The sequence below is a fragment of the Caenorhabditis remanei genome, chromosome I (genome assembly GCF_010183535.1).
Source record: "Caenorhabditis remanei strain PX506 chromosome I, whole genome shotgun sequence".
NCBI lineage: Eukaryota > Metazoa > Nematoda > Chromadorea > Rhabditida > Rhabditidae > Caenorhabditis > Caenorhabditis remanei.
The window spans coordinates 11,957,791-11,983,793 of NC_071328.1; the positions used below are offsets into that span (position 1 = coordinate 11,957,791).

Below are 26,003 nucleotides of genomic sequence, written 5' to 3' on the forward strand. Positions count from 1 at the left end.
ACTGGAAAGTTAACAATTTTATCGAAACTAGACTAAACTAAAAGATTCCCTATTCGGGAGCTGATCCGTGCCGACAAGGACCGAACTTTTGGCAAGAACACTTTGAGTTAAGTTTAGATTTTCGAGCTGATCCAGGATGAAAAAGAAGTTGATATCTGTGTTCTTTCCTCGGATTAACTAAACGATCATCCACATTAAAGTTTAAAAAAAGCAGCCTATTTCTGACTATTTTTAGTTGTATTCAGACTTGAAAATTTGGTAAAATGTTCTTTCCAAAAGTTGAAAGTTTAGAAGTAAAGTGAATCATCACAAGTTCCACTAATTTCATAACTTTCTTTGGAACAAAAGAGTGAAAAAAGACGAGGAAAAAGGAGAAAACGAAAGGAGAAAAAGTGAGAAAAGGACGGCACCAATTAACTTTGACACCCTCACTTTTAGGCGTCTGTCACAAGAAATATTCTTCTCATTTTTCTATCTGATTCCCTAGTTTTTGGGGATAGAGATTGTCTAGGAATCAGAAATCGGATTCAGAATCTGAGAAATAAATCTAGATCCAATGCGGTAATTACTAGAATCCATGACTATTCTGGAATTCAAAAAGTATAGATTCAGAAGAGTCTGTGAGAAGGGGGGAAGAAGTGAGAAAAGAATCGAGATTTGAGACTATGATTTCTCGCCTTTTCCCTCTTCGTTTTCTCCTGAAAAAGACGAAGAAGAAGACGTGGAAAGGAGAGAAAAAAGAGGAGGAAAACGAAGATCAAATTACTTTTGGAAGGAGAGGAGGAGGAGCTTCTCTTCTGATGCTAAGCACTCCTTGTTAGTAAAAGAAAAGACATTGAGCCACACATGAATATGGCTAATTTTCTTCTTTTCTTCTGCTTCTTCGGTTTCTTCGACTTCTTTTTTGCTTTTTCTGGTGGTGGAGATATATGGAATGGGTACAGTAATCCTAGAGTGGCATAGTAATCCGGATCTTCTTTGAGATCTTCTCATTTTCTAATTGCAATAAAACTACCTTTTTCGAGAGTTTTTCACTAAACTTTCTGGGATTACTGTAGTTTCAGAGAAGCATTTTCAGAATACTAGTTTCATAGTAGTTTCAAATCTCGCTTTGCAAGTTTGATCTACTTGGAAAAAATTTGGTGGATTGAAGTTATCGTGCTAACAGTCATATTCAACAAACCGAAATTTCATTTTAAGCCATGTTTAGAGATTAGGTACTGCTTGAGTCACTTATAGAATCCGAAATTTCATTTCTGTAGTTGATAACGTTCTCATTTCTCTTATTAGTTTTGAGACGCAGCCTTTTGAAGACATCAAGCTGAAACGAGAGGGTGCAGAGAAGGTAGAGTATCTGTCTTCTTTGTGTCCTCTCTCCCTCTCACCTGTGAACTTCAAATATTCATATCTCAGAAGCGAGAAGAGCTATTAAAAAGTTGTCAACTACAAACATGTAGTCTTTCCTTTGATCTTCCAGAAAAACAAAAGTTTGAATCAGTGAGACAAAAGTTGAAACTGTGGCATAGCTGTTCAACTTTTGTCTCAACAAACTCAAATATTTCCGCATTCTATAAGTGACTCAAGCAGTACCTAATCTCTAAACATGGCTTAAAAACGGATAAGAACGGATCAAGTTGCTCCGACAAATCTCATAAACGAAATGATACGCAGACAGACCTTTTTTGTCTGAAACTTAATGCAAACTCAATTTTTTCAAAATGAGAATTCAAAAAAGAACTGCCTAAGAATAATAAAAAAGAATTGGGTTGTGATGAGAAAAAGTGAGGAAATCCGCGAGTCAAATCCTCTGAAAATCTGGAAAAATCCGACATGGCGATTAACGAGACGGCGTAAGACGAATTAGAAAAAAGGAAAACATGTGTATGAATGTTCCTTCTGGAGACACTCAAAGGGTTACTGTACATTTTTTATCAGAAAACTTTCAAAAAAGAAACAAATCTAAATCCATAAATGGTAAGTGTAAAATTAGAAAAAATTAGAAAAAAATTAGTGAATAACAAACAGAATGGCGGAGCAAGACAGCTGAAAATTTGGAAATTAACAGGTGAAACTGGAAATGGAGATTCTATTCAAGACGAAAAATACGTCAAAAAAGGGGATTCTGAATTTAGAAATATCGAGGAGAGAGATCAATTAAAAATCTAGAAATAAAAGTTTATTGCTCCATTTTTTTCTTCGTTTTCTTTCAAACCAGTCATACCAATTTATTATTGTCTTTTATCTCTGTACCCTCCCAATTCTCCATACTATCTCACCTCAACTACTATTTTTCCAGTTAATATTTTATGTGTAGAGAGAAGAAAAACGAATATATTTCGGTGGTCTCTTTTTAGAAGAAAAGAAGGAGACCAAATTGTGAATGTGCCGCCCGTTTTAGCGGGGTGGCGACTGAATAGCTAAATGACGTGGCAACACGCGACAACAGGATATCCGTTGAAACTATGTTTTTGTCTTCCGAAATTTCGCTTCTTTTTGTCTTCGAATCAGTTGTTTTTATGGTTTTTTCAGAATGGAGACAGCAACTTTTCAAAAATTGATGGGATTCTTTTAACAAGAATAGCTGGGAGGGCGGGACGGAAACTTGTAAAATACTACTGTACCCTGTTACAGTAGAAAATATTCAACTTTGAGAGCTCGTCTCGGTATTACTTCTTGTCCCATAATGCCTAAATTTGTAAGAATTGCAGATCAAACCTTGAACTCTCTGAAAAGTTACAGACATCTCTAAAATCTCACTATTTTGCACTGAAATACAGCAATTTGAGGAAGTAACAACTTTCCCGTTCTGTAACTTTTTAGGCAGGTCTCGTAAAAAAAGTTGTCGATTCAGCAATTTCTGCAAAGATTGACAGTATGGGACAAGAAGCGAAACGGTGATTCACTAAAAACAGCTGAAATCGACAACCTTTTACTATTACTGTAAGAAAACTCATTGAGCAAGACAAGATGCAGACACGGGTCTCCATAATAATGGGGAAGTGTGTCACAGAGTCCGAGACTGAAGTCTCACTGTCTCAAATCACTATATATACCGTATAGAGTAAACCTGTATCTCCATTTTTGTAGTTGTCAACTTTTTTAGAGCTGCATTAATTACAGAGATATGAGTCTTTGAAGTTGGGTAGTTGAACCGAGGAGGGGAGGGGAGCGCAGAGAAGACAGACTGTCTGACTTCTCTGTGTCTTCTCACTAGAAGGAAACTTTCGAAAAATACGGCAGTTGCGGGCCATTTGGCTGTTCAGTGGCACCCGGAGAGCCTAGAATGGAAGTAGAAGTATAGAGAGATTCTCGTACTACAAAACATATAGTCACCAACACGAAAAGAGTTTGTCTCACACACTGAAAACTCTCAATGAAATGAAAAACTGAATCTCTACCACCGAAAAACACGAAATACATGTGGAAATGAATATGCAATATGACACAGAACACATCAAAACGGAGAGTCGATCAATCGAACGAAGACCTCAAAGGCCAACGATTCCCATTTTATGATCTATTTCACAACAATAAAACACAAAAATAACAGTTGCATCGCATTTATTCCATTTTCTATGTGATTTTTGGTTCTTCTTTGCACGAGGATTGTGAATGAATTACTGTAGAAAAGAGAGCTGGAATCAGTGATTTTCGAAGTCATGCAACTAGATCCACGGTAGTCTAATTGCTTCAAATTTGCATTAATCTAGTGCAAAGAGGTTCTGTCTTTAAAAAAAATCAATTTTAATTATTTCTACGTGACTTCTCCGTTTTAATGAACACGACATCCACGTAGCGTTCCGGTGAAATCCAACTCTGAATATTCGAAATTCAAAATTCAAAGCCAAAGACTCAAACAAGAAATTATGAAGCCTGCCGGATACTCTGCTTGTCTTCTTCTCATTCTCGCCACGTGTATTGCTTCTGTCTGTTCTGAGGTATGCCCCCTAGTCAGAGAACATTTCAAATCTAGAAATTGTTTCAGGATACGAAGTATGACTTGTCGGACAAACATCAGTTCACATTCTACTTCCGTGATAGATGGGAGACCATGTTCAATACTCCACAACCAGTTGCCAACCCAGCCAAGTAGGTGATACTCTCGGGTGCTCTTTCACTGTTTCACTCTATTTCAGAGCCGACATCGTGACTTTGATTGGAGATCAACTGTATTTCCAACCGTGCTACACCGTTGCTCGTCAATCTGGAAAACGTTATTTCACTGATCGTTTGTGGGGAATGATGAATGCTCTCAAGAACTGTCATGTCACTGCCTCAACCGTCCTTCCAGTCGATCCGACAATCAACAAGGATCAAGCAGTTCTTGAATTGGAATTCATTCAGAATGCTACTTATAAAAGCTATACGAAACGTCTTCATGAGATTTCAATGGAGGTCAAGGCACGCAAAACTGGAGGAAATGATCCGTATCGTATCTATAGAATCACTGAAGTGTGCTCCTAGAGATGAGAGAGTTGTTCTATTGCAACAGTTGCTTTTTATTAAAAAGTGGATAATAAAATATTCGGTTTTGTTTTTTGGATTGCATGTAGTAAAATAAAGGAATTTCAGATGGTTGACCTTGATATTGAGCTTGCAAAATATGTTTGAAACTGCTTATTTTAAAAGTGCACTACAGAGTAAGTTTTTGTTTTACTCTTATGAATTTAAACTGATTGTGCAGATTTAATTCTAGACCTTTATTTTTATAATTGACAATTTTCTGACAGCTATTCAAGTTTTTGAGATATGCACCTCCAAAAACAGCGATGTTCCTTTCTCCATCTAGCCTGGAACGGTTATCTTTGATTGCTCGTATCTTGAAAACTAGGGACGCTATCAAAAAACTTTTCACTACAAAAATGTATAAAATTTAAAGAATATTGTTTTTTCAGTTAACAACTTTTTGAACACTTTTTCCCCGGAGAGATATGACGCTCAGAATTTTGAAAACTTTAAAAAAAAACTATTCCAACAACAAGGTTTTGCCTCGCTTTATCCGTTCAAATATACAAATTTCAATCTTTTCTGACAACGTGGCATCTTCTCAATGTTTACAGATTTTAAACTCGCGTGGCATCCACGTAAACTATTCCATTTCCTCCACGTCGACAAATCCACATGGAATTAGTTCAGACCGAAAAATCGATTATTTCTTGATTCTAGAAAGTCAAAAGAGGGAAAACAGAATGTCCGATGAAGAAGAAGAGGACGTTAACTTCAAAGCAGTGAGTTTCCTGAATTGAGCGCTTTTCCATCATTTTTTTTCTTTCAGGGCGTTGAAATTTCGAGTAGCAAAGCGTCATACACGGTTGTTCGGCTTCTTGGAGAAGGAGGATTCGGTGCAGTGTATCTCGTGAAAGACGCCAAAGATAAGACGTACGCGATGAAAGTTGAACGGAAACTTGAGAAAAGAAAGCATTCAAAACTGAAGATGGAAATTGCGATTCTGAAATTAGTGGGCACTGGAAAGCATTTCACGAAGATTGTCGATCGGGGAAAGAAGGATAAAGAGGGTTTCTTCTTTTTGGTGATGGAGTTGGTCGGGAAGAGTCTGGCTGATTTGAAGCAGGATAGAGCTGACAAAGTGTTCTCGTTTGCAACCGGACTGGGAGTGGCTAGTCAGTGTTTGGAGGCGGTGGAGGAGTTACACAAGTTTGGATTCATTCATCGAGATCTGAAGCCTCAGAACTATGCATGTGGGTTGGATGACAAGAAGCATCTCATTTATATTCTGGATTTCGGAATTGCTCGAAAGTATTTGAATACGAAGAATGAGTTGAAGACGCCAAGAGAAAGTGTTGGATTCAAGGTAGAATTTCTTATAGTACTGGCAATAAGGAATGCGACACTTGTAGTTTTTGGTTGAAAATTGTCAACTTTGTGACTGTGACACGGCCTTCCTGATGGTCTCTCAATATTGATTGTTTATGGACTATATAGATCACAAGTAGAGCTTCATTTTTGTTGTTGACAACTTTTTTGTACGGTGACATCCTAAGAAGTTATCAATCGTCAAAGAAATTTCTCGCAATTGTTGCCCTTTTCAGTGCTAAAAGGAGAAATTTTTGAGCTGTTCACATTGACTGCCTATAACTTCTCAGGATGAGCCAGTACAAAAAAGTTGTCGACTACAAAAAAACAGCTCTACTTGTGATTTGTATAGTCCATAAACGATCAATGTTGTGAGATTATCAGGAAGGCCGTGTCACAGTCACAAAGTTGACAATTTTCAACCAAAAACTACAAGTGTCGCATTCCTTATTGCCAGTACTGTAACTCTCTCACCTCAATCTATTCGTCTATGTTTTCAGGGAACCGTCCGTTTCGCTCCACTTGCTTGCCACAGAAGCACAGAAAACGGGCCAAAGGATGACTGCGAGAGTTGGTTCTATCTTCTGATTGATCTCATCTTGGTCGGCGGTCTTCCCTGGAGAAAAATCACCGATAAAAACGATGTTCTGAAGTGTAAAGAAGAGTGTCGAAAAGAGAAAAGACACACTTTGTATACCGGAATCAAGCATACAACTGAACTCAACAAAATTCTCGATTACATTGACTCGAGAGCATATCAAGATCGTGTCGATTATGCATTCATTTACAAGGCTCTCGGGGAGGCTTGTACCTCTGCTGGACTCGACATTGATGCACCGTATGATTGGGAGAAAGAGAGGGAGAAGGAGAGCTTGAGCAACGAGAAATCTTCCAAATAGTGACCTCTTTTTTCATTCATAAGTGTTATTTTTCGTATAAACATGATTCTGGCATTCATTGATCATCTAAAGCATACATATTAGCACGGCACGCTTCTCACAACCGCGCTCTATCGAAACCGAAGAAAATTGTGTGCGAAATTGAGAGACTCAGAGACAAAGAGACATGATTCGAAGGCATTTCAGTGGAGCGCAGTTACAAGAACTGTGCCGAGCTAATAATTCATTCTACTGAATAACTTTTGCGCCCCGCTGAACAAAACACAAAACGCAATTTTGAGCGCGTTGTTTAAAATTTTTACTCCGTATCCAATCTTCATGATGACAGCAAAATTGATATAACTTGAATAAACGGGCGATGTTAACTAAATGTTTTCGCTTAAAACTTTAGCTACAGTAACCTCCAATACTGTAGTTTCCTCTGACCGTAACCCCGCCCTTGTTATCTCCTTCCAAAATTATACCATTCAAATTCAAAAATTTTCAATAAATTCCGCATTTCTTGTTCCGAAACAATGTGTGATGCGGATCTTTGTCAGAAGATTTGGGGATTGAGAGCTGTGGTATTCCATTCGAATTCTGCTTTTGATCTTTTCAATAAGTTTCAGACCCATTTCTTCATTGCCGCCGGATGTCGTGCTGCACTTGCTTTTCTTTATCTTCTAGCTATTTTTGATTAGTGAGTTTAGTTTTTATTTGCAAGTGCGCTCCACGGCGACTGAATAAGAAGAATTCCGGTAGACGGTAATTGAGATATTAGCACGGCACGCTACTCACAACCGCGCTCTACCGAAACCAATGAAAAATGTGTGCGAAATTGAGAGACTCAAAGAAAAGAGACATTTCCCAAGGAACATTTCGGTAAAGCGCAGTAGTAAGAACTGCGTCGAGCTAATATCAAAAACGAAAATCTACTTTCAGTGTTGGTCTACCAGAAGAGGAAGCAGAGAAGATTCGTGAAACATTCTGGAATAAATTCATGAATAACTTTTTGATACATGTAAGAGGTTCTCTGCATTTTCCCAAGTATTTAAATATTGCAGTTCATTTATTCGGCGTTCATCCTCGCGTGGCTTCTTTGTCCAAGTCGTTGTTGGTACGGGTTTCTGTCGGTTCTTCAGGTAAGGGTAATCTGACCTAACTTTTGCAAAAACTCGGCCAGCGGCCATCAAAACGAAAATTAGTGGCCGATCTTTTTTTTGAAAATTTGAGTGTTTCAGTTATTTTACGCTGTCTTCGCTGTTTTTGAAACGTCCATAGAGCTGAAAGATTATATAGCTGCTCAACACGGAGGCGAAAATTATGAACATTTTAAGAGTGAGTTCTCCCACGTTCAATTTCAAATTTCTTAGTAAACATTTTCAGTTGGAATGTTTGGATACTTCGCCCATAACTATTTATCCGTCGTCGTCGCTTTCTATGTTGGTTTCATCCTGGTTAGATTGAGGTTTGTATTCACTCTCTGTCACTGAAATCACTGAAATCTAACCGTTTTTAGTTGTCTCTCCCCACCAAAACAACCAGACTTGTATGTGGTTCATGTGATTCATGACAAGACAAAAGATAGTTCTTCTTCGAGTAGTTCGGAGAAGAAGAGTGAGGATAGTGAAAGTCAGAAGAGTCCATGAGTCCACTTATTATTATTTTCTTTTTTTTCGAATAAAAAGGTGTTTGTTTAATATTATCTAGATTTCAATCATGAAATGCTTAGCCAAACTTAAATAGCTCACTTTCGATCAGCTGCGTATCGACTCACACCACAGTTGGTTGATACGTAGTCTCACAAAGTCAAATTTAGTGTTTGCAAGTCGAAGAGATCACGTGCCAGCCCTCATGAGAAATCTTGCGTTCTCCTCAAGTTCTGTCTCGACTTTTAGAATTTTATATTGGTAACAGGGTGCTAATGACAACCGGTAACGGATTTTCAAAAACATCCAAAAAGGCCAAGAAAATACCGGCAGCCAATTTATCTTCGATTTTCAGAATAGAAAACTATTTATAACCACTTCATGAAGTAAACAAATTATGGCGATTTAATGATAATTTAGTTTTACAACCGGCACGCACACCAGAACCCCATGGTCTATGCTCTAAGTCCCACTACTCTTTAGTAGATCCTGATTTCGGTCCGAAACTGGCTGTTCTGGTAAGAGTGATTCTATTTGGGAGCATCACCAATCTTAGGATATCGTCAGAATAACTCCAGTTTGTGAAACATGTGTCAACGATGATGCAATTCACAAAACAGATGTTAAAATAATTTCTTCATTATCATTATCTAGACTCAATAAATTTATAAATTGATTTATGAGGATAGGAGCTTTACGATTGGAGCTTCCATTCCACAAACAAAAGGAAATAAACTATCACAGGTATTATCATTGAGGCTAACGCCTTTATGCCTAACAATCGTCAAACACTCCTCTTTATAGCCCACATAGTTCGGCTCATAGCCAAAAGACCAGTCATTCTCAATGTTTGGAGGATTCGGAGCAACTCCATTCTTCCATTCGTATACTAGTTTACGAGAGCATGGAGAAGATTCCTCTCGAGAGTATCCAGGTTCATTTTTAGCTCCGTTTGTAATACATTCACTACGTCTTTTGCCTCCAATAAGCGTTTCCCAAACTCCATGTACATTCAATGCTGAAAACGAGATTAACTCAAATAGTTTCATGATTTTCATAACACACAAATTAAAAACTGAAAAGTATTTCAACAAAATAACTCACTTCCTATTAGTTTCAATTCTTCAGAATCCGTGTACCCAGTCAAATGTGCACCAAATGTCTGGCAGTGTGCCTCTGCGTCCGGCTGAGTCTTTTTTTCGGAGAAGAATCGATGACAGAATTTCTGCCCAATTCTTTTTCGGTAATATTCTGTGAATCCAGCTGGACAATCTCCATATGAATAAGTGTCTACAGTATTTTGACAGTAGATTGGAGCATAACGAGCATCCGACATTGCTTCAAGTCCTGGACTTCCGTCCCGTCTGAAAGTTTTGAAGTCGTTATTCTTATAAATGCAATGAACAGTCAGCTAATAAGTCTGTTAATATGATAACTTTGCTACCCTGAAACTAATGCGGAACTCCATGATCCAGCATCACAAATCTCATTCGGCTCATCACTTCTCCATAATGACTTATCAACCGGTACGTAGACATCATTTCCATCCTAAAAACAGAAACACATGAGTAGAATTTTTGAATCTAGAAACTTACTGATCCCCTCCATAAAACTTGATGAGTTGCTCCCTTTTTAGCACTGCATGTAGCTCCGATCCTCACATTTTTATCCGAGTTTTTCGAGAATGCAGCAGTTCTGATGATGAGTCCATTCTGAACTTTATTCACTTCATCCAAGAATTCTCTCGTCGGAATCGCAGATCGAGCATTACTATTGTGAATGAATGGATTCATAACTCTCGAACAATATCGATTATCTTTGAATAAATCCTCATCAATTCGATTCAAACTGCTAGTTGTTCGAATGAAAGCTCCTTCTGAAGTGGAAACAGTCGGATAGTAGATTTCTCCGTACTTCTTCAGAAGATGATTGCTCTCAGCTCGATTCATCGGAGGTGTGTATTCACATAGAACCATTGCAGTTTCACTCGAATCGACACGTGTCAATGCTATATTCGGAAGGTTATACATGTATCCATCGATGGCCAAAAGAAGATTTCCATTCACATTCTCATCGATCAGATCTTTTGTAATTGCTTCACTTGCATCTATCCACAGACGGGAAACACGTGTGAAGTAATCTGGAATTCAGTTGAATAATGTGTCGTTGCTAAAAGAGTACTGACCGTAGATTCTGAATGGGAAGTTTCTGGAAAAAATGGTGCTAAGATCACGTAGAAATAATATGTTTGAACAATATCGATTTGACTTTTTTTGTGTTGGAAAATTGGTGGCAAAAAGTTAATGACCTATGAAAAAATATAATCTTGTTTTTGAAAAATCAAAGAATAAAACTATTTTTTCCTTGACCTTTAATTTTTTGCCACCATTTTTCTCAAGACAGAAAAAAAGTCAAATCAGTTTGAGTTAAAGAAGCCGAAGGGAAATGTTGATGAAAATACTCATCATATTCGGCCTTCTTGCCTCCATCGCCAACGCCCAAGTGGATCGAGACTGGAGTTTCCAGAGAATGTGTGAATTCTGGGATGGAGGAAGTTCGTATCGTCCGAGACCCAATGGATTCAATGTAAGTATAGACATTTTCAAGCCATGAGAATGTCCGAATTTTCAGTCGATCGAAGGAGACAAGTGCACGTTTGAGTACCCAGTGGCCACTGATTCTCGGGTGGGTTGCCCGCTTTTTTAAATGTGTTTATACAGTACTCTTCCAGGAATCAGCAAAACGATACTGTGAAGAGAATGTCCCTTATCATATCAACGATGTGACACCAGGCGAACGAACTAAATGTTCAGCTGAGGCTACATTGATTTGTAAAAATGAATGGATTCAATTATTTGGAAGATGTTACAAAATGACAAAGGAACTTATGACAAGAGATAATGCAGTCGAACATTGTAAGACACAGAAAGATGATGCCACTATTGGATTCCTTCATCGAGAGACTCTCCCATTCAGAATCTACGGTCAGTACTCTTTTAGCAACGACACATTATTCAACTGAATTCCAGATTACTTCACACGTGTTTCCCGTCTGTGGATAGATGCAAGTGAAGCAATTACAAAAGATCTGATCGATGAGAATGTGAATGGAAATCTTCTTTTGGCCATCGATGGATACATGTATAACCTTCCGAATATAGCATTGACACGTGTCGATTCGAGTGAAACTGCAATGGTTCTATGTGAATACACACCTCCGATGAATCGAGCTGAGAGCAATCATCTTCTGAAGAAGTACGGAGAAATCTACTATCCGACTGTTTCCACTTCAGAAGGAGCTTTCATTCGAACAACTAGCAGTTTGAATCGAATTGATGAGGATTTATTCAAAGATAATCGATATTGTTCGAGAGTTATGAATCCGTTCATTCACAATAGTAATGCTCGATCTGCGATTCCGACGAGAGAATTCTTGGATGAAGTGAATAAAGTTCAGAATGGACTCATCATCAGAACTGCTGCATTCTCGAAAAACTCGAAAAAAGCTGAACGAATGAAAGCTACTTGTGCCCCTTATACAGGAGCAGTTCATAATGTTTTGCTGATAGACGCTGTAAGTTTATATAGATGGGAAAATTGACCATGATTTTCAATTAAAGGATGGAAAACAGCTTTCTCAATTGGTGGATAAGTCATTATGGAGAAAAGACGAACCAAAGGAAACGTGTGACGCTGGATCGTGGAGTTCCGCTTTAGTTTCAGGGTAAGTACTAAATAACGGAGTAATTATTTTTTAAGTCCCGAGGTTTCCGATGTCAACATTAGTAACTTATCTATTGCTGGAATGCATAACTTGCTTTGACCTTCTACTGAGGAATTACGACCGTTCATCAAAGACGAATTAGTCTTATATGTTATTTCAGACGCGACGGAAGTCCAGGACTTGAAGCAATGTCGGATGCTCGCTATGCTCCAATCTACTGTCAAAACATTGTGGACACTTATTCGTATGGAGATTGTCCAGATGGATTCAAACCGTATTATCGAAAAGCCCTAGGCCAAAAGTGGTGTCATCGGTTCTTCCCCGATAAAATGACATTCAACGATGCAGAAGCCCATTGCCAGAAACATGATTCGCATTTAACCGGTTATACGGATCCGGATGAGTTCCGCCTATTAAATGGTGAGTTGAAATAAAAAGATCTGTTTGATTTTAACTTCGAATCAATACTGACACGTTTTTTTTCAGAACTAATTGGTGATAACTTTACACCAGTTACTCCAGGCAATTATCATGTATTAGATACGTGGATCGGGTCTAAAAGACGTCCCGAGTGTATAAAGACAGGAAGCGCTAATATTCCCGGGTACGAGATGGATCTTTCATCGCCATGTTCCCGTGTCCGTGTGTTCGAATGGCTACATGGAGTGGCTCCGAATCCTCCGAACTTTGAAGCAGATTGGGATCATATTCGCGAACCGAATTTCTTGTCCCGTCAGGAGGAGTGTCAATCTGTGATGAAACGATCGAAAGAAGAGGCAACACTAAATGACATTGCATGTTCAAGACCATTTAATTTCATTTGTGGAAGAGAAGCACCAGTCGTCATGAGTTCTGCCTAAATTGGTCAGCAAATTAGCAGACTTTTAAATACATAGTATGAATAAAGAATTCCTTTAAGTAGTTTTGTTTGTGTGAACAGTCTCGTACCAATCTAATGAGAAATTCACCGTTTTCCCGAAAAATTTCGATTCACAGTACCGTGGCCTTTTTCAGTTGAAAACGACCAATTTTGAGAGGGTTTTACGGTATGACTGCTTGTCCCACCAAGTAAATTATGTACAAAACATACAGAACAAAAGTATAGCTTCATTTTTGTAGTTGACAACTTTTTTGTACGGACACTCCCTAGAGAGTTATGGTCATTTTAAGGGGGCACCTCAACAATAACTCTATTTTGCACTGAAATGGGACGATTTGAGGGAGAAATTACTTTGTCGATACGTAACTCTCTAGGGAGTCTCCGTACAGAAAAGTTGTCTACTACAAAAATGAAGTTGGACCTTTGTTCTGTATGGTTTATACATAATTTACTTTGTGGGACAATCAGTGATACCGTAACACCATCTCAAATTTGGTCATTTTCAACTGAAAAAGGCCAAATTGTATATCTTACTGTACGGTACTGTATGCAGTTTCAGCTGGTAATCAGAAGAATGGTTATTAATAAGGAGGTGTGAATATTCCAGAATTCGGTCTTCTCGATTCACTCCATGCTCTCGTGAACAAATATTTGAATGGAAAAGTGATGTTTCTCCGAATCTTACGTAAATTGAAACGTGAATTCCAAAAACGTGGCAAAATGGAATTTGATCCATTTTCACGTTAGAGTTTGGTATTTCTATATCCAACAGTTGGAGAAGTTAATCTGGTTTTACTTACTGTTTTATAAGTTAAAAATCTCGAGGTATGCTCCTATTTTTCTTTGCGCCCCTTTATTTCACACGCTTTTTTAAAATTTAAATTTCGGTGGAGCGCATTTGTAACAACTTCATTTTCTTTATATATTTATCTTTCCAGAAATGTGGCTGAACTCAATGAAAAGGGGGTTTAACAAGAAATGTCCTCGTCATTTGAATCGTCCCATGGTGTATCTCATCTCCTTTACTTATTTCCTTTCAATTTTCTTTTGTCTTTACAATTGGGAATCTCTGATGGCTAGATGGAGGCATAGAATTTCGATGTTAGGTCACTCACGTTGTAAACTTTGAAATTCTAGGCCTCCATGTGACTAACTTTTTCCAGATATTCGACGCAATGACTCCAAATCAGTGTTAATTTTCGCTGCAACTAATTATTTCGGCAAGCCAATTAATAATTCTTGGTTGGAAAGTTGTCCGGAAGACGTGAAGGTAAGTTATTGCGCTCCACCGAAAAAAAAACTGTTCGGTAGAGCGCGGTTGCAAGATAACTTCGATTTCAGTCCTACTGTAGCATTACTAACGAAGAAACTAGTTTTTCAATAGCTGATGGTGTCCTTTTCCACTCCAGAGATTTCAATGAACAGGTACGTCTGTGTGTCCGGATGTCTATAATCCTAGTTTTGTAGTTACTATCGGAATTCAAATTTCCACGTCGATTCGATGTTCCTTACGTGATGATGACTCAAGAGAATCCATTCTATTCTTATTTAGAAGAATATAAATACTTTTTCAATTGGACAATGACTTATAGAAGAGATTCTGATGTTCATCATCCATATGGTGCATTGGTCAAAAATGAGAAATTTGGTTAGTTTCAAATTCCGTCAAAAGTTACATGTTGTGTTTCAGTGAACCTCACCGAAATCTGGAATTCTAAAACAAAAGAAGCTATCTGGCTGAATAATGCCCGTGCCTCAAGTAGGAATAGACGAGTGGAATTCACTGAAAAATTGAAAAGTGAAGGAATGAATATCGATTTGATGGGAAACGCATTTAACAATACACCGAAAGAGTGTCCGAGATTTGCTCGACCGCCTAATTGTACTCACAAACTGTTATCGTCCGTTTTTTATCCCTTGTTTCAAATTTTTACAACAAACTTCAGACCCTACAAGTTCTATATCGCCTTTGAGAATAGCAATTGCGAGGATTATGTAACCGAAAAGTTTTGGGAGAAAGCAGGATGGTACAATATGGTTCCAATCGTGTTTGAAAGGAAAATCTATAGAAATTTAGGGGTGATTCTGTCCATTTTAATGTTGAAATAACCGAAATTTCTGTCCCAGATTCCCGATGAGATGTATATCGCGGTGAATGATTTCCAAAATCTTGAAGATTTCATTAGTTTCGTAAAGTCAGTCTCATCAAATAAAGACAAGTATTTGAAGTATCACCAATGGAGAAAACAGTACAGGTTGGCTCGAAGATTCTCTGAAATTCCTTAGTAAAATTTTGTTTAGAATTATTGAATCCAGCAGTGAGAACTATGGGTTTTGTCAATTGTGTCAGAAACTGTTAAAGTTTAGAGGACTTAAATTGAAAGAAAAATCGTATGCCAACTTGAAAGATTGGTACAGTACTCCAAGTTGTGATAATTCGTTTGTTGATAAGTATCTTCAATAAACTGTTTCTTGTCTAAAAATTGTACAATTTATATAATTATCATGAAATATGATCGAAAGATCAACAAGAGGGCATGTTCATCTGAAAAAATGCATGTTACTGAAGACAACAGGGAGGATGGTCTTGTAAGTTGGAGCGAAACAATTTGCGATTAGTTTTTCAACTAAAACATTTGTAAAAAGTAGATTATCTGGGTCTTCATTAATAAAATTAGCTTTTTAAGCAATAATTGTTCAAAAATACCGTGAAAACAGCTTTGGTGCGCTGTTATTCAAAACCGGAAAAAAAATCAGCGAAAAATTCGGAGGAAAAAACAAAAAATTGCTGAGGTACCAGTAGCTTCTCGTTGTGAGACCCATCTCATTAAAAATTAAATGCTCCATTAAATTGCAGGTCAACGAATGGTTAAAAAAGTTTTTCATTGTAAAAATGAACGTTTATAAGAAATTAAGAAAGAGAATCCGACAAAAAATCGAGTAAAAAATTATAAACAAAATTGTTATGTTAGTCTGCTCCAGTCCCGGTGCCTGTCCCAGTGCCAGGTTCCGTTCCAGCTCCAGTCCCTTTTTCACTTCGAGCTTTATCATTAGGTTTCTCTTCTTTTTTCTTCCTTTTACTTTTTTCGTTTTTGTCTTTTTCTTCTTTTTCTTCTTTCTCATTATCATCCCCATCAGTTTCATCAACATCTTCTTCTTCATGACGTCTCATGGGTGCACGACGACGAGGTCGTGGAAGAGGTTGAGGTGCTTTATACAGGAAGCTGAAATCAAGAAGAAATATGAAATGCAACTTTTCTGAAACTACAAACCTCAAATTAGCAAGAATGAATGAACAATAGACAAGAATGGAAACGACAGCGAACATTGCAAACGTAATGGCGCTGATTTGAACTGTAATATAAACTTACAGTATTAAAAAACAGATTTTTGCAGTCCCTTATTTCTTAACTTTCACTACCTTTTGTAAAATAAACTACCATATCTTCTGCTGTAATTGGCATTCCCGGTGGCACTGGCGATTGAACTTCCTTTAGTACAAACGGAGGCCACACATACTTCAGTTTTTCATAGAAGAGAACATATCCATTGTATCCCAAAAATCCAACACTTACTCCAAACTGAAAAAGTATCGATTGGTTTATCAGACCTTCTTCTGAGTGCTCACACTAATCATTGCGAAAATTGCATAGAAATTGGTATTCTTGACACAAACCATTACTCCACTAACACATGTAAATATTACAAACTGAAAAAAACTTCTTTGAAACAAAAAAGCTTTAGTCATACGCCTTACCGGAATCATTGTGAGCCCTCCGAGTCCTTTCAACACAACGTCCTGTTTCATTTTAGTCATATCCTCCTCTGGAATTTCACTTCCAAGAAACTCTTTTGGGATGAAGAAGCTAGAATAGAAATATTGATAACATGAATATTAGGTGGGCTTTTACTATGTATAGATTGCTGCTCCAGTTAGAACGACGGTGAGAAAAAAGAAGAGACTTGAGATAATGAAGAGATGGGCCTGGAAACAGAACTACAGTCACGGCCATAATCTTATTCCGCAAGGGTTTTTGACCCCTAACCTCTTTCAAATAGGTCGGATTGTCCTGGAACTTTGAGGAAACATTTATTGTAAAGTTTTTGTCATATTCAATGAAAGTTCAGTGTAAAAAATCATGTTTCACGAGTTTTATGTAAAATTTTGCGACACATGAAGAATGCGGCTCTTGCAGTTTTCAGTTGAAAATTGTCAACTTTGTGGTGTCTCACAATATCGATTGCTTATGGACTTTACAGAACAAACATCGAGCTTCATTTTTGTAGTTGACAACTTTTCTGTATGGGCACATCCTAATAAGTTATCAATCGTCAAAGAAATTTCCCGCAATTTTTGCCTTTTTTCAGTGCTAAAAGGTGAAATTTTTGAACTGTTTACATTAACTGCCTGTAACTTCTTAGGATGTGCCCGTACAGAAAAGTTGTCAACTACAAAAATGAAGCTCGATGTTTGTTCTGTAAAGTCCATAAGCAATCGATATTGTGAGACTATCAGGGAGGCCGTGCCACACCACAAAGTTGACAATTTTCAACTGAAAACTGCAAGAGCCGCATTCTTCATGTGTCGCAAAATTTTACATAAAACTCGTGAAACATGATTTTTTACACTGAACTTTTATTGAATATGACAAAAACTTTACAATAAATGTTTCCTCAAAGTTCCAGGACAATCCGACCTATTTGAAAGAAGTTAGGGGTCGTGACTGTATAATAAGAGAAAGAACAGATTTCTTTATTGGAGGCGTAGATCAGAATTTGTTGACTTACATTTGCCTTGAGACACCCAATTTTCGTAGTAAGATCGACTTTCATGATCTTCTTCCCGGTCGATTTGTTCCTTATATGTTTTTAAAACTGCTGAAACTCTTGTATTCTCGATTCCAGGATGACCTCTGACAGGGTAACCTGACACTTGAAACCTCGGAATGTCCTTGGGTTACTGTAATGGGTAGAGAACATCCGGTGGATACGTCAGCATAGAGAAATCAAAGAAACTTTCAAACTTCAAGTTTTCTGCTTGTCAGAATGAGTCGAGTTGATCTTAACCAAAGTATTTGGGGATGCGCAGCCAAGGTGAGTTGATTGGAGAATGAGAAGAGCAGTTGAGGGTCGGCGGAATTTGAGAGTGCGATAATTGCTTTTATCTCCAAAAAGCATTATCTCACAACCGTCTCATTTTTCAATTTCAGAATCATTTCTTCATTCACTCTGGAGTTCGAGCAGCTTTTTCACTCACACTTTTCCTCTCTTTCATTGATTAGTAAGTAATCTTTGTTTCAGTTCAATTTATAACATTATGTATTCTTTCAGTGTGAACCTTCCACTCGATGCGTCTCCAGATCTTAAAGGCATCTTTTTGGGGCATTTTACAATGACATTTTTAGTTTATGTGAGTCAGAAAGAGTTGATTTTGAGATGATACAGTAAATGTCAAAAGGTTATGGACTTTGGCCTTTTCTGTAGAAATTGTTCAACTTTGAAAGTGTGTCATAGAAATACTGATTGCCGCACCAAGTAGGTATTTGATGAATCCTACAGACTGAGAGTAGAGCTTTATTTTTATAGTTGACAACTTTTTTGTACTGAAACTCCCTAGGAAGTTACATATCGACAAAGTAATTTCTCCCTCAAATCGTCCCATTTCAGTGCAAAATAAAAAATAGCTGTCTCTTAAAATGACCATAACTCTATAAGGAGCGTCCGTACAAAAAAGTTGTCAACTACAAAAATGAAGCTATTGCTTTGTTCTATGTGATTAATACAAAATTTACTTTGTGGGACAATCAGTGATACCGTAACACCCTCTCAAACTTGGTCATTTTCAACTGAAAAAAAGGCCAAATTGTATATCTTACTGCACGGCACTGTATCTCAAAGTTTACTCTTTTCTAGACCTAATTCTCTAACTTTCAGTTTGCTTTGAGCATGGCCTACTTGCTCCTCCTCTTTTGTCCAAATCAAATCTGGTACGGAATTTGTATGGCTCTTGAGGTAATCCTTATCCTTCGAGTATATGTTCTAACCTTTCGGTTTTCAGGGAACTCGTCTAACTTTCTTCCTGTACCATACTACTTATAAATTGATTGGTTTTGGGTTGACACAAGAAGAAGATAAACACGAACGAGCATTGAAGAAATATTATACTTGTGAGAAGTTCATAAGGGATTCAATTGAAATGAACTTTCAGGCGGAAATCTTGCATTGCTATTCTTGAATTATGGACACGTTATCGCTGGTGTCTACTTTTGCCTCGTTCTGTTTCATTTGAGGCAACCTTTTTCGTTTCTCTCTTCCAGACCAAACTCTCTTTTTTCAGTTTCCTCTACATTCCAAAACGATCATCCGATCTTTATGTGGTTCGTGTGACTTCTCCAAGTGCTGAACAAGCAACTGATATTGCAATCGACTCGTATGGAAACTCCTATATCCGTCGTGGAGCTCCGTCTCCGGATCCTGAAGAATCTGGATCTGATTCAGATGAAAATTCTGGGGAGGAACAGATTGAGAAGGATCATTCTGGAAGTCGAAAATCGAGAAAGTCGCAGAAATCGAAGAAGTCTCAGAGATCTCAAAAGTCGACGAAAATGGAAAAGACTCAAGAAAACACGGATAAATCCAGTAAATCTCAGAAAAGAAAGGAGTCTTCTTCCAAATCGACTCGCTCAAAATCCTCGAAATCGTTGAAAAACTTGGGAGAAAACTCGTTGAACTCGGATGAAAAAGTTACTCATATCGCTTTTTAAATTGCTTTATTTTTGATTGGTCTCAATAAAAACTTGTTTGAATTTTTTTTGTTCTTGAAAAGTTTTTTTTTTCCAATCCGACCCGTCTCACCTATCTTTAAAAGCGTGTATCTCAAAAACAATGTCAGTGATGAAAAAGTTGTCAACTGCAAATATAATCAGTATAAAACTTTACACGTTTTACTAGTTGACAACTTTTTGGTAACTTTTCTATTTATGGAGATATACCCCGATAAATAAAAGAAAATAAAAACCTGAGCAAATAGGAGTACGACATACCTTCAACGACGAATATCTCTGAAACTAAAATGCTTATTTTAAAAATTGTTAACTGAGAAATTTATCAGAATAACATTTCACACATTTTGTTAGTTGACAACTTTTCGGTTCCTCTCTCATGTTACCGTAAAACCTGTAATAGAGGTGCACCCGCTAACAAGAGTTTGGAGCATTCTATCTTAGCTGTCTTTAAAGATATAAAAACATTTTCAATTTAAAAAAATTATGTGAATATTTTGTCAGTTAGCAGCTTTTTGATATTTCCTTTGGGAACCGAGATATACCGCTGCGAACAGGGACAGCTAGAAGCGCCTCTCTTAGAGGTTTTGCGGCAGAGGCCAGCAAAGGCAACCGATAGGGAACAAATAGCAGAGGAGTCTGCTAAACACTTTTCTTGGAAGAAGTTTATCTCAAAAACTAGTAAGATTATCAGAACGATGTCAATTACAAAGATAAATGTCTTGGTTTGTTTGGAATAGATGATGATTTCCCAAAAATTACAATAAGGGCCAAAATAGTTTTCGAATTCATTCTAACAGAATCGAAAAACAGAACATAAAGATCACTAAATACGGTTGCTTTTGTCGTTTTCATTTGAAGACTCGGATTCCTTTTGACTTTCACTCTTCTCCAAATCATACAAATCTTCGGCACCTCCGTCACCACGAGCACAGAATCTGCAAAAAACCAGCATCAGAAGTTTCTAGAATCGAGAAAAAGTAGCTTACGCCAGCACAAGCAAAAGAAGAACACAGTGAAAAGATCCAAGCATCAGAACAAATGAAGAAACGATAATAGTATAGTAGAACGCTGAAAGTTAGTTTTTTGAAGGGAAGAGGAGGCGAGGCCTGCTATCTTTAAAATCAATCATCTCCAGCCTACAAATTCTTACTTGGTTGTGTCTTGCCGATCCATTCGATTTCAAATGGATTCGTCAATGATTTAATGGTGAGAACAGCACAGGTGATTCCTACACCAGCTGGCCAGAGCACGCAAACAATGAGAATACATTTTGAATTACACTTGAGAAGACACAAAAACCCGATTCCAAGGGAAAACTGAAAACAAGCATGTACGAAATCCAAAAATCCGAAAACACTCACCAGGCAGATCGGGTCTATAAAAGATAAGTAGACAGCATTCATACCAAGAACTGATCTCAAATAAAACGCTATGACCAAAAATGTTGTTTTGTTTCACTCACCCTGTAGGTTCATTAATTTTCCAAATAACAACTCCGGTGACCAAGACGAAGAAGAGAGCGAAGACTCCGGACATAATGAGTGCATGTTTCTGGAAAAAAGATATTATACTGGGACTGAAAACGTCTCGCAACTACGCTGAACAAACCTTTGCGGGAAACCCGAGCACACTATGATCCATTTCAACCATTTTTCGACAGCTTTGGCAGTTATTGGAGTAAAATTTTAGTCAAATTGAACTAAGAACTGAATAGATGAAAACAAGAGATATGATTGACAGCGTGGTTTTGATTTCAGAAAAATGAGATTATTATCTTGATTGGCAAGGGTACGTACTAATTATTCAATAAATGGTATTTTAATATTACGTGGTTCTTTTCTCGAGGGAAAAACATTCGTTACGGTATCACTGATTGTCCTACAAAGTAAATTATGTTCATATAAACCATACAGAACAACAGTAGAACTTCATTTATGTAGAGAGTTACATATCGACAATGTTATTTCTCCCTCAAATCGGCCCATTTCAGTGCAAAAAGAGCTTGAGCTGTCCCCTAAAAATGACCATAACTCTCTAGATAGTTTCCGTCCAGAGAAGTTGTCAACAACAAAAATGAAGCTCCACTCTTGGTCTGTATGGTTTATACATAATTTACCTTGTGGGACAATCAGTGATACCGTAACACACTCTCAAAGTTGGTCATTTTCAAAAGAAAACGGCAAAATTTTGTATCTTACTGCACGGTACTGTATTAACGTTCTATGGTTAGATGATTTGTAATGACTACATCAACTGTAGTGACAGAATCCTAATGGCAACGTTGCGTAGCGGTATATTGTGAATCGTTGTAAAAATAAAACCGAATTCATTCAAATGCATATCAAAGAGTAAAATTTCCCCTATTCATCGGTTCTCATTCAATACTAATGTGACTTTTGGTAGATGATTCAATGCCATCACCTTCCTCATTCTCCTCCAAACTATACAAATCTTCATCACGACCAGCACCACCACGTTGGCAGCATCTGAAAATGGAAGTAAAAGCATTGGAAAACAAACAGAACATCGTTCTTACGCAAGACAAACGAGCAACACAATACAGTAGATAGCGAGGATAATGTGCATAGCTGCACTGCCCGGGATAATGTACAGGAGATCTGCAAGAATAGATGTAAACACCAACTTTCAACATTCAACTTTTCATACAAAATCCTTGATCTTCAAAATCTTTGACAAGCTGTTTTTTGGACACCTTGACCCGGTCATCTGCTTGGACCGCTTCTACGAAAAGATAGGAAAGATAAATGAAGATCCCAGCAACTGCAGCGGTGAGAGCAGGCCAAGCAATGCAGATGACGAGTAACATTTTCGGATTGATTCCAAGCATAGCAAAAAGACAAAGAGCGGATAACACCTGTAAATAAAAAAGCTGAAACTAAAACTACGAACAGTGACTAACCATGAGACCAGGCAACATCATCAATACGTAAAAACTACTCCAGTCATACATTCTGAAATTGATTGTTTTCAATTTGAGTTCAAATGTTTGGACATGGCGGTTTTTTATCCACCTCATTTTGTGGGTTGAAAAAGGAAGAAGGACGATATTTTTCACTTTACCGGTGGACCCAGGTTTGGATAATCTAACAATCATACGGATAATCATACGTAAACAAAACCATACGGATATAACTTCTGGAAGCTGCTAATTTGCCAATAAATGAGACCAGCAGAAGCGATTCCAGCGAGGAAGAATATTCCAGCAAGAATGATGACTTGCACCTGAAATTACCAGTTGTCCGGGAACCGGATTAGTCGTTGCTCAGCTCCCACAACCGTACCTTTCCGGCGCAGCACATAACCTTTTGGGACAAGTCAGCCTTGTCACAAGCACCCATGGTTCACTGTTCGTTATGAAGAACTTCTCGTTTGGAGTGATAAATTGGTACTGATGTGGAAATCAGATAAGAGCATTCGTGGTTTTAATCTGGTCACGTTATCAGATCTCGGAATTAAAGTGCTCCATTTTTTATAAATTAGTTCACGTACAAATCCTCGTCATACTAATGTTTTCCTTAAAATGTTTTTTTCATCTTGTGTGTCACAAAACGGAACCCCACGAAAATCGGGGAAAGACTTTCCTTCGGGGAATGAAAATCGGGAGATCTGTACTAATGCACCAAGTGGGTCAGGCACTCTTACCTCCGTCACTATTTTGTGAGCTACATTTCGAAGACTACTTCTCTCCACAGCTAGCCAAGATATAAAAAAAGTTGTCAACTAACAAAATGTACAAAATTTTATGTAGACTGCTTTTGTAATGAACAATTTTTAGATAGCGTTTATATTCATTGAGATACATGTCTTCGAAGACTAGTGCTTCTGCTTCTTCCCACCAACAAGCAGCTAAAATTGATTGCAAATATCTGTAAACCCTGCAGAGCTATCAAAAAGTTTTCAACTACAAAAATGAAGATGTTAACTTTATAAACTTGAAAACATAAATTTGAAGCAAATTGAAAATCACTTTCTATTCCATGATGCTCTCCAAAAGTTTCCTATTCGCCACGCTTTCAACCACTTCTTCAAGAAACGTGAATCCAATTTCAAATCAAAACTTTCCATCTCAAAATCATTTCTCCAAAAAAATTATGAAAATAACCCTAATCTTTAGTTTTTCCCTTCTAATCGGAACATTATGCGATGAATCCAAGTACGGTCTGACCACCCGAGAGAATGAAATTCGACTCGGATCATGTGGAGAGTCATTGGGTAACATTACTATAGTCAGATCTTTATATTTTATTTATTCTACCAGGTGAAACCCTGTGGCTGGCTCCGCTTTATACAAAAGAAGGATATGAGCAGAAATTGAGAGAAGAAAAGATGAATGAACAGAAGAAAACTACAGTAATCCCTGAAGTGGAAACAACGACAACAAACGTGGAAACAGAGTCGACAACTGAGAAGAAAACAACAGAAGATGCAACAACTGGGACCACGGATTCTACTGAAGAAACTGTAACAGTGACAGAGAAAACTGAAGAAACTTCCACCGAATTGATGTTGACAACGACGAAACGTGAGTAAGACAGTTTGGACTGAAGGAACTTTGAGATAGCGGAGTCCAAACTGAGTCGATTTTTTCAAACTAAGCATAGTTGTGTAGATCAAACTAAAATCTTCATTTTTGTAGATAGGAAGTTTTTAACAACTTCGCTAGTTTTTGAGATATGGGTTTTAGAAGATAGGCAACTGACACCGAGATAGGGAAGCAGACGAAGTACAAACCGAGACAAATACATAAATACAAAGTATTTGTTGTAAATTGTTATGAATAAATGCGAGAATAGGCCAAAAACTGTGAACATCTGTTTCTACCGGCGCGAGAGAAGACTCTGCGTCTCTCGCCGATACTCTCTCGTTTGCGGTGGGGCGCAGTTGTAGAAGCGGTGGACTGCTAATACAAGAATGAAGCTCTAGATCTGACCTATTAAGATAATTTAAGTTTATGGAAAATCAATATTTTGGGACAAAGTAACAAGCTTCTAAAATTGTCTATTAAAAATCGGGCTCTTAACTCTTAGAACTTTGACAAATTCAGCAAAACCATCATCAATCCTCACTTCAAACGCCGTCTTCATATCTCAAAATCATTTGCTTCTGTCATCTTCATGGTTTATCCGCTATTTGTGAGTTACCTGAGAATACTTATTGTTCGAGACATTCCAGCGCTGCTTAGCTTCTGATAATAAACAGATCATTTTGTGCATATTTTTTTATTCCGTAAAGGACTAGTCAAAGCTCCGCCCTCTTCGAATGACTGGTTTTATTAAAACTCCATTCCAGGGACTCCACGTGGAAATGGAAGGATAACAATCGAACAGTGAACGATTCGATTTGCAAAAAAGACAGAAATGCCAGTTTCCTTACGAATCAGCCCAATGGATATGTCTTGGATATTCATCGACAATGGAGAAAAGTTGAAGAAGTTCGCATTTTTGTTCTCATTCCAGACTTCCAGAATTTTCAATTTCAGATAATATTCCTCCGATTCTGTGAATTCCACAAGAACTCTGAAGGTTTCCTCGCGTTGATTTCTGTCTCTCGAAAGGGACTGACAACGGTTCCAGTTGTTTGTTTACCTAAAAGTAAGCAAAAAGAGAGGGAGCTAAATAAAAGGAAAATTGCAGAATATGGAGAGGAATCAGAGAAAAGAGTGGAGCAAATTGAGTGGTCGAGTGATGCAGAAGTGGTGAATTCGGTTAAAAAATGTGGAACGACTGGTTCCTCGAGCTATTATACACTTGGTGATTCGTGCAAAATGAGTCGGGGAGCTCCTCTAGTGGAATCAGATCCTCTTGGTATCCAGCGGCTTATTGGGGTTGGGGTGCAAGGTAAATAAGAGGAGTTTGGCGGAGCGAGGTTGTGAAAATTTATGTTTTACAGACATCACCGGACTAAAGCCTCACTTCCACATAACTCAAAAATACATTAATGAAATTTGTAAAACAGTGGGAATCTGTAAATTGGAAACAGGAGTAATCGATCAAGTGCCGAGTGATAAAGATGAGGAAGTGAAGAAAATAATGGACGATGATTATGTAGAAATAGTTGAGGAACCTGAAATTTCGGTATATAATGGACAGGAGGAAAAGCGAATGATATTTGAGACGATTGGGCTAATTTTGGTTTTTTGGATCTTTAAATAAACTTTATGAATGTAAAATGCCTTGCTAGACATTAACATGATTCATATTATAAAACGTTGGAAAAAAGGTCAACAAAAAACAGTAATTATGGCAGATCGAT

At 37.7% G+C, this 26,003-nt stretch overlaps 11 protein-coding genes across 11 annotated transcripts; 7 read left to right on the forward strand and 4 right to left on the reverse strand.

The window, feature by feature from the left end:
• Window positions 1-3,866: 3,866 nt before the first annotated feature.
• Window positions 3,867-4,464, forward strand: GCK72_002666 (uncharacterized protein; the record flags this gene model as incomplete). The annotated part of the gene is made up of 3 exons (XM_003112054.2): window positions 3,867-3,938; window positions 3,986-4,089; window positions 4,137-4,464. The coding sequence occupies 3 exons, from the start codon at window positions 3,867-3,869 to the stop codon at window positions 4,462-4,464; spliced, it is 504 nt and encodes a 167-aa protein (XP_003112102.2).
• Window positions 4,465-5,189: 725 nt separating this feature from the next.
• Window positions 5,190-6,713, forward strand: GCK72_002667 (uncharacterized protein; the record flags this gene model as incomplete). The annotated part of the gene is made up of 3 exons (XM_053723537.1): window positions 5,190-5,228; window positions 5,276-5,812; window positions 6,315-6,713. The coding sequence occupies 3 exons, from the start codon at window positions 5,190-5,192 to the stop codon at window positions 6,711-6,713; spliced, it is 975 nt and encodes a 324-aa protein (XP_053592182.1).
• A 515-nt stretch (window positions 6,714-7,228) lies between these two features.
• On the forward strand, window positions 7,229-8,341 carry GCK72_002668 (uncharacterized protein; the record flags this gene model as incomplete). Its single annotated transcript, XM_003112042.2, has 6 exons — window positions 7,229-7,392; window positions 7,635-7,713; window positions 7,757-7,834; window positions 7,934-8,030; window positions 8,079-8,160; window positions 8,212-8,341. The coding sequence occupies 6 exons, from the start codon at window positions 7,229-7,231 to the stop codon at window positions 8,339-8,341; spliced, it is 630 nt and encodes a 209-aa protein (XP_003112090.2).
• A 677-nt stretch (window positions 8,342-9,018) lies between these two features.
• On the reverse strand, window positions 9,019-10,941 carry GCK72_002669 (uncharacterized protein; the record flags this gene model as incomplete). The annotated part of the gene is made up of 5 exons (XM_053723538.1): window positions 9,019-9,359; window positions 9,446-9,705; window positions 9,786-9,889; window positions 9,937-10,481; window positions 10,803-10,941. 5 exons carry the CDS (start codon window positions 10,939-10,941, stop codon window positions 9,019-9,021), a joined length of 1,389 nt encoding a protein of 462 aa, XP_053592183.1.
• On the forward strand, window positions 10,787-12,925 carry GCK72_002670 (uncharacterized protein; the record flags this gene model as incomplete). Its single annotated transcript, XM_053723539.1, has 7 exons — window positions 10,787-10,927; window positions 10,973-11,026; window positions 11,073-11,325; window positions 11,371-11,915; window positions 11,962-12,065; window positions 12,226-12,485; window positions 12,552-12,925. 7 exons carry the CDS (start codon window positions 10,787-10,789, stop codon window positions 12,923-12,925), a joined length of 1,731 nt encoding a protein of 576 aa, XP_053592184.1.
• A 1,601-nt stretch (window positions 12,926-14,526) lies between these two features.
• GCK72_002671 (uncharacterized protein) lies at window positions 14,527-15,409 on the forward strand (the record flags this gene model as incomplete). Its single annotated transcript, XM_053723540.1, has 5 exons — window positions 14,527-14,593; window positions 14,636-14,846; window positions 14,892-15,024; window positions 15,073-15,200; window positions 15,247-15,409. 5 exons carry the CDS (start codon window positions 14,527-14,529, stop codon window positions 15,407-15,409), a joined length of 702 nt encoding a protein of 233 aa, XP_053592185.1.
• A 504-nt stretch (window positions 15,410-15,913) lies between these two features.
• On the reverse strand, window positions 15,914-17,944 carry GCK72_002672 (uncharacterized protein; the record flags this gene model as incomplete). The annotated part of the gene is made up of 6 exons (XM_053723541.1): window positions 15,914-16,169; window positions 16,218-16,299; window positions 16,367-16,526; window positions 16,574-16,654; window positions 16,703-16,811; window positions 17,907-17,944. 6 exons carry the CDS (start codon window positions 17,942-17,944, stop codon window positions 15,914-15,916), a joined length of 726 nt encoding a protein of 241 aa, XP_053592186.1.
• Window positions 17,945-17,991: 47 nt separating this feature from the next.
• Window positions 17,992-19,709, forward strand: GCK72_002673 (uncharacterized protein; the record flags this gene model as incomplete). The annotated part of the gene is made up of 6 exons (XM_003112156.2): window positions 17,992-18,039; window positions 18,156-18,226; window positions 18,277-18,355; window positions 18,880-18,957; window positions 19,004-19,119; window positions 19,283-19,709. 6 exons carry the CDS (start codon window positions 17,992-17,994, stop codon window positions 19,707-19,709), a joined length of 819 nt encoding a protein of 272 aa, XP_003112204.2.
• An 844-nt stretch (window positions 19,710-20,553) lies between these two features.
• On the reverse strand, window positions 20,554-21,380 carry GCK72_002674 (uncharacterized protein; the record flags this gene model as incomplete). The annotated part of the gene is made up of 6 exons (XM_053723542.1): window positions 20,554-20,665; window positions 20,717-20,798; window positions 20,881-21,046; window positions 21,092-21,146; window positions 21,193-21,281; window positions 21,339-21,380. 6 exons carry the CDS (start codon window positions 21,378-21,380, stop codon window positions 20,554-20,556), a joined length of 546 nt encoding a protein of 181 aa, XP_053592187.1.
• Window positions 21,381-22,104: 724 nt separating this feature from the next.
• On the reverse strand, window positions 22,105-22,701 carry GCK72_002675 (uncharacterized protein; the record flags this gene model as incomplete). Its single annotated transcript, XM_053723543.1, has 4 exons — window positions 22,105-22,216; window positions 22,267-22,348; window positions 22,398-22,605; window positions 22,651-22,701. 4 exons carry the CDS (start codon window positions 22,699-22,701, stop codon window positions 22,105-22,107), a joined length of 453 nt encoding a protein of 150 aa, XP_053592188.1.
• A 1,141-nt stretch (window positions 22,702-23,842) lies between these two features.
• GCK72_002676 (uncharacterized protein) lies at window positions 23,843-25,903 on the forward strand (the record flags this gene model as incomplete). Its single annotated transcript, XM_053723544.1, has 6 exons — window positions 23,843-23,963; window positions 24,010-24,273; window positions 24,796-24,883; window positions 25,041-25,342; window positions 25,385-25,588; window positions 25,641-25,903. The coding sequence occupies 6 exons, from the start codon at window positions 23,843-23,845 to the stop codon at window positions 25,901-25,903; spliced, it is 1,242 nt and encodes a 413-aa protein (XP_053592189.1).
• Between the last annotated feature and the right edge of the window lie 100 nt (window positions 25,904-26,003).